Genomic DNA, 7,343 nt, shown 5'->3' with positions numbered 1-7,343 from the left:
CGAACAATGATTGCAAATGTTCAGGAAGTTCTACAGAAACTTGATCACTCATAGACTTATCAGACTCTACAATGTCAACTTGCTGTACAGAAGCCACTGTTGTGTGTTTATTGATCCTAACAGCCTTGTCTGAAATATTTACAACAGAAAATAAAATCTTGTCAGGATTCACTAAAGTTCTAGCAACTAACAGACCCTTTTGATTTAAAAACTTGAACGGCTCAAACAAATTATTTACAGAAGCGTCCAAATCACCTACAGCATACCCTGGTACAAAAACTTCACAATCAGGGGGAATAACTATGTTCTTTGCTACCTTGACTCTAGCACAAATAGGAGTTGTCTCCCTCTCTAACTGAATATGCTGACCACCTATCAACATGAGACACCTAGAAACTTGAATTGTCACATCATTGTTCTCCAAGAAATCCATCCCAAGGATTCCACACAAATCTCCTAACTCAGTAACAATAAACTCATGACAAAACAAATTATCTCCTATCCTAAACTCTAAGTCAACTTTCCCTAAAACTTTCATAGCACTACCATCTGCTGTGGTTAATGACAAAACACAAGGTTTCAAAGGGGGTCTATTCTCAAAAGACATGAAAACATCTTTGCCTACCAAACAAGCCTGAGAACCAGTGTCGCCTGAAAACTTATTTACATGTTCTCCTACAGTACAGCCTACACTTAAACATGACTTCTGAAGCAAACTAACTCTTAACTTCTGAGTAGCCCTACTATCAACAGAATCTTGGGTCACACTGTGGGCTTCGAATGTAACCCCGGGAAGTTTTCCTTATCCCTAACTGATGGTGTGTGAGAAGGGGGTGTCTTATCTTTCTCTACCCTATCACTATTGTTTTGTGTATGACAGTATCTGGCTGTGTGTCCTAACTGATGACATTTGTAACACTCTATGACTTTCCCTGTTTGTTTTTTACCACCCCTATAACTATTGGCCATTTTGTTAACACATTTCTCTAGAGTTTGAACTAAACTTGATAACTCATCAGGGGTCTTTACAGGTGTAGTTTCATTATCTGTCCTAACACTATTTACACTTGGCTTAGTGATGGAGAGTTGTGGCCCCTTAACTGCCTCAAATTCTGTTGCTAATGAAATGGCACTCTCTAAAGTCTTAGGATGATGTAAAATGACATGAGACCTAATTTCTGAATTCCCAATTCCACTCATAAACTGCTCTAAAACAACTATCTCCCTATCAGAATAAGCCATATCTGGAAAAGCTAAGTTTCCTAACCTCCTAAGCGCAAAACCATAATCTGAAGGGCTTTCATTCTGTTTTCTAAGACGTGACCTAAAGTCTACCCTATGTGCAACTACAAGTTCTTTCGGACAAAACCTACTAGATAAGATAGATGTTAAGTTGTCATAATCTTTTCTCTGTTCTTGAGAAAGGTCACCTAGAATTTTCTGTGCCTCCCCCCTTAATGACATAACTAGCTGCTGGGACTTTTCTTCATGAGACCAATTGTTCCAATTAGACACTTGCTCAAAATGAACTAAGTAATCCTGCCATGCTACATTTCTACCATCAAACTTGTCTGGTTCTTTTTCTCTACGTTTAGGTCTACCAAGATTTACTGGGGTACTGGGCAGTGTAGACATGTTTGTCTGTGACCTACTGAGATTCTCACTTCTGTCTTTCTGTGCAAAGTTTATTTGTGGAGGTGAGGTACTCAAACTCTCTGTTTCTCTCACTCTATCTAAGGGTGTCACTGTCTCTCTTACAACTTCATTCTGACTTGCTTGCCTGCCCCTATCATTACCTTCAGCAAATGACACACGAAGTTTGCGTCGAAGAGTTTCCTCAATCTCATGCTTACATTTCTCAAAGTCTGTAGTGAGGTCCTGCAACAGTTGTTCTAAATCTGAAACCTGTAAACTCATGCTAGTATCTAGTTTACTCTCATGCATCTCAATCTCACTCACAGGAGAGGACAAAGAGGGCTGTTTGACTCTTGACATAAGCTTAGGTCTAGCACCTTGACTAGAACTTAACCTATCAGCTCTAGGGGTTGATGTAGCTCTTCCTACTCTATCAGAATCTGAATTTAGCGAAGCCATGGTTTCTATTCAGAAATCCTGGTCACGGCACCAAAAATTATGTAACCGGAAGTAGAACTCTTCAGTGTATAAATTACCAAAGTTACTAGCCAACTCGGCTTAAAGGAGTAAACTATCTCCAGTTATCAATGATCAACCCAGGTAAGGGGATTTCTGAACTATGGTCAACGCTAAATGAAAACACAGTTGTAAGTTTTATCAATTTAATAAAGTGAGAATTAACCGTTGTAAATGATAACAAATAATAAATAATGATCAAAATTTAACAAACAGAAAAGTCTTTGAAAATGGCACAGGATAAATAAAGCCTTATCAAAAATGTAATTTAATCTGAAAAATGAATCTCAATAATCTCAATGAATAATCTCAATAAATAAATAATTGAAAAATGGGAGGAATGTGGCAAAACTATGAAAAATAATCTATGTCCCTACTGGGCTTCCATACTTATCAAAAAGGTGAAAAATCCTAAAGAGATAAAAAAATATAAAGGGAATGAGCTACATCACCCAATATGACACTATCAACACTCTAGAGTTAATCTGGAAATATCAATACTAATTCTAGGCTCTAAAAATAACTGACCCAGAAAATAAACAACACCCAAAAATAAGTAATAAATAGTGGTTCTAGAAAATAAACCTGTTATCTACATATCCTTAGACCAGGCAGGACTTGGAAAGGGAAACTAAATTTACTTTAAATACCCTACATCCTAACTGTTTCCTAACATGTGAAAAACGTGAAACTAAATCTAAGCCAAAACCTAGAGAACTTGTTAAACCATAAGGTTTTCTTAGTCCACTAAGTATCTAATCAAATAGTGCTCATAAACCATAAGGTTTTCTTAGCACAGAAAAGAGGAACTAACCATGAGGCTGTGTTCCCCAACCCAAGTGAAGAAAACTACACGAACACGGGTTTAAATACCCTGACAAGGCCCAAAATAAAAGCCAATGACTATCAAAGATCCTAAAGCTAAATTAACCAATCAGAACGCAGGTATCAAAAGTACTACGGAAAGACTGCCAACATGGATGACACTTCCTGTTTAAAAAGTAAAACATGTGGAATGTCAACTCATGTCCTAACTTATAAAAGACAAATAATAAAGGACTTTTACGTAAGTAACAACTGAAAACAAATGGTAAATAGAATTATCAGACTGAAATACCAGCAAATACTTGTAAGATAAGAATTACGAAACGATGGCTATGAAATAAAAATCTAAACCACTACAAAAAATATACCACATAACTTATTAGTAACATCGTTTAAAGTGTCTTTAGTAATGTTAATTGTTTCTGTACTACTGGTCAAAATATCTAACTCATTCTCTATGTCCTTGACCTTAGATATATCCACATTCTCTGGGAAATGTTTTGCTTGGTCTTGTGACCATAGTTTTACACGTGACTGATTTTCAACAATATCTTCACACCTGTGTTTTGTGAAAAACGCTGGTAAAATAGAAAATGAAACTGGTTTGTGCACGTCCGAATACAAATTACAGAAATCATAGATATCAAAATCTTGAATAATTTTAAACAGAGGTGCTGTGGCAATCACATAATCCACCGTGCTACTACCCTTACAAGTTAAACCTCCCACGTATTTATCACTGCCAACACGACCATTTACAATATAAATATCATTGTTTTTGCAAAAATCAATCATTTTGTATCCAAAATTATTAACATGGACATCTTGTACTATCCAATGGAGAGGAATCTTAAAGTTATCAAAAATAATAGTTCTGGTCTCTATAGCTGTCTTAAAAAATTCCTCACATTTATGTAATTCTAGCTGAAAATCATCAGCTTCAAACCAATCATGCATATTGCCTACTCTGGAGTTAAAGTCACCCATTAAACACACATATTTGCTGTCTTTAGATATGGAAATTAGTTCACTCTCAATGTCTAAAAAACAATTTGCAGATGCATATTTACTGCCTTCCGGAGGCAGGTACACGAAACCAAATATTGCATCTTCATCAGTATTAAACAAACATTTACTTATCTGAAACCAAAGAACATATTTACAAGTGGTGCTCAATATTTTTACATGTCTAACCAAACTATCTCTTACAGCTAAAATAATTCCTCCTGATCGAATTTTTGACAATTTTTGTCTATTTTTCATAAATAATGTAAATCCTGGAATCTGAATTATATCAGCATCATCAGTTTTTGTCTCGGTAAAGCCGATAATATCGAATTTGGAGATGTGATCTGAAAATTCACTATAATTGAGTTTATTTTTAATTCCGCACACATTTAAACTAAGAAGTTTGATAGAGTTGTTTGCTGACCTCTGGCCCTCCGCGCTCTCCTATTTTGTCGGTGTCGAAGATTTCCTAAAGCGTTTGTTTCCCCGTGGGGGTGGTGTAGGATTGTCATTATTGGCAGGCCCACGGCGCGCCCCGGACGTCCACGGCGTGCTCCTGGAACTCTCGGACATCCTTTGGTTGGGGTAGTTCAGGGAGTTGACGTGTTCCTCTGTATCGCTGGGTTCATACATCTTGCCATCAATGTACAGTTTGTCCACAACAAGTTTCACACGTTGATTGTTTTTCATTGCCTTGCGCATAACTGGATACAACTTGCGCCGTTTCTCCTCTACCTCCGGTGGAAATTGTTCATTCACCCAAATGTTAGATCCCTTAAGTTTGAATGGGGCACGTTTACGAACGAATTCCCGATCTTTATAAAAACTAAACTTTGCCACAATGTTCCTTGGCTTGGTTCTGTACTCATCAGGTTTTCCTAAACGATGCACTCTCTCTAAGGGAATTTCGTCATGGATTTTTAACTTGTTTTTCAGGAAATCTCGTAGAACTTCTTCACAGTTTTCCTCTCTGTTTTCTGGAATCCCGGTGAACACTAAATTATCTCTCATGGACCTGCTCTTTAGATCGATCACTGATTTATGTAATTCACGCTGACTGTTGCTTAAATCTGTAATATCATCAGTTAATTTCTTGTCTAGATTGGCTGTCTCAATTCGAATAGCTCTCAGGTCTTGATCTGCGTGGGATTTTACATTCTCAAACATATCACTCATGGACTGAGCACTAGCTTCAACGGACGACACGGTCTGTTTCACATCCTTGACCTCACTCTCAAATTTGTTTACCCTGTCATTCAGTGTGGATATGGAATCGGTTATAGATTGAAAGTGTGTCATTTTATTTTCAATTTCACACAACCTCTTGTCAAGTGATGTGTTATTGTTTTCAATGACTGCAAGTCTTGAATTTATTTGCAAAAGAAGCTCGTGTAGTGTCCCAAGAGAAATTTCTTTCTGGGCCTTTTGAGATTCGTCATTACAATAAGCTGGGTACATAACAGAATGACTTTGAGATAGTATTTTCGCAGTATCTGCCATCGATGTTTCAGACATGATTTCATATCATAAGTTCATCTATCTGATCAGTTACATTACACACAGTACACACACGGTAGTCCTTATAGTAGACACGCACGTTCAAGAATCACCGCTGAACACTATTCAATGATTCTATTGTTTGCGAAATACACAGTGCAGTACATCAAAACTCACCTAGGGGATCCATACATCCCGTTTTTATATTTCTTAAGGATAAGAACTAGAACTAGTTCTCGTAGATTTTCTTCGTAGATTTTCAACTTCAAATTACACTAAAAACACATTTATACCCAGATTTCACACAAATTTTCCAGAGCAGATTCAAAACACCGCCATACTGGTCGAGTCACGTGATCATCCCGAACACAATTATTGACATACAAGTTGATGAAAGAAGATATGAGCAGTGTTGTTTAAAGTCATCATTTCGTAAGTTCTTTGGTTGATACAATGACCTTGTCAGCAAATACAATTTATTGTTGAGTCAAATGCCGACTGACGTTTTTCAATCTAATTGTTATTCCATTATTTATACACTGAATTGACGATGGATTTTAGGTTATTTCCCGATCATGGCAAGTAGCACACAGCGGGTTTGACCGGTCGGCAGGAGATGCTCTCTCCTCCATAGCACCTGATACTACCTCTGATGTTTTGGAGGTCCGTGTTTGCTCTGCTCCTATGCTTTATTGTTTTATGGACTTTTGATTTTGAATACTGTTCGTTATCTCCATTTGTTTCACTTATTTATAAAAGCGAGCGAAGGGAGGCGGCGAAAAGCGCCTTTCGCGTAACGAGCTCCTTAGACAACGTGTACGAACGGAAGAAATTCGGGTTGAAAATCTGCACATTGTTCCAAGAAATTTTTATCAGTCCACGCAAAAATATTCCAAACTGGAAATGATCCTTTGCGGTGCATTACAACATGGTTTAAACAGAGCAACAACGTACGTGAAAAAATGTTAAAAACGATTTAATGCAACTTCCATGAAATAAAACTATCGTTTCGTCCTAAGTAACCAGGACTTTTTATTTGACGTCATACTTTCGTCACTAAACGGCTCTGAAAACTTTCGAAAAGTTCGGAATCGCGATCAAAATTTATGGGAAGTGTTTTGTTTTCTTCTCTTTTTCTTTCTTTCTTTTTTAATGAACCGAGAATACGAAGCACTTGTAAGTGTAAATTGTATATAGATTTTTAATGGTACATAACTGCGCTCGCCCTTTCGGTCACACGTAAAATATATTTTAAAAATTGTATTTGCTTACAAGGTCATTGTATCGGCCATGGAACGTACGAAATGATGACTTTAAAGGCAGAGATTTTTTACCGGGTGGTAAATTCCAGGTGAGGGAGGGGCTCATTTTGTACAGGTGTGAATGCCTTGGTGGCTAGCAGTCTACCTGTGGTCATCTGCCTCCTAATCACTATACACAGGAAGTGATTTAATACACAGTCAAATACCCCAGATGTCAAACTGTTGGGGATTTTGAGACAATTTTAAATTAGAAGTGAAAAGTTGTAAGGAAAGTCTAAATAATCTAATAGTATATTGATTTATTTTTGAATATTTAAAAACACCTTACCCATTAAAAAAAATACTATGATATCATAATATAAATTTAAAAATTAAAACAATGATTATTTTAGATGTAAGTGTATGTGTTAATTAAAACCGCCAGTAACAACCAAATTAGAAGTAACTCATTTATCCCCAGGGAAGGGTCCGATCTATTAAAAAGGAAAATCGAGTTAACTACATTTCATTAAAAAATTGTTTTAGGTTTATCCATGTGATCGTAATTTTAATAAGGCTTTGTCACAATAAGATTGCTTGAAATTAAATTCTTCTGAATGA

General features: G+C 36.7%; 1 protein-coding gene across 1 annotated transcript; it reads right to left on the bottom strand.

Annotated features, from left to right (window-relative positions):
* Nucleotides 1–4,428: 4,428 nt before the first annotated feature.
* LOC134282028 (uncharacterized) lies at nucleotides 4,429–5,484 on the bottom strand. Its single transcript, XM_062764465.1, has one exon. The coding sequence runs from the start codon at nucleotides 5,482–5,484 to the stop codon at nucleotides 4,429–4,431; it is 1,056 nt and encodes a 351-aa protein (XP_062620449.1).
* Between the last annotated feature and the right edge of the window lie 1,859 nt (nucleotides 5,485–7,343).

Source organism: Saccostrea cucullata, unplaced genomic scaffold, assembly GCF_032062105.1.
Source record: "Saccostrea cucullata isolate Sc308-1 unplaced genomic scaffold, CSIRO_AGI_Scuc_v1 ctg5329, whole genome shotgun sequence".
Lineage (NCBI taxonomy): Eukaryota > Metazoa > Mollusca > Bivalvia > Ostreida > Ostreidae > Saccostrea > Saccostrea cuccullata.
This window is presented reverse-complemented; position numbering and strand designations above follow the sequence as displayed.

Excerpts from the sequence above, each read along its gene's own strand:
- LOC134282028 (XM_062764465.1), bottom strand. The coding sequence starts at position 5,484 with ATGGCAGATACTGCGAAAATACTATCTCAAAGTCATTCTGTTATGTAC.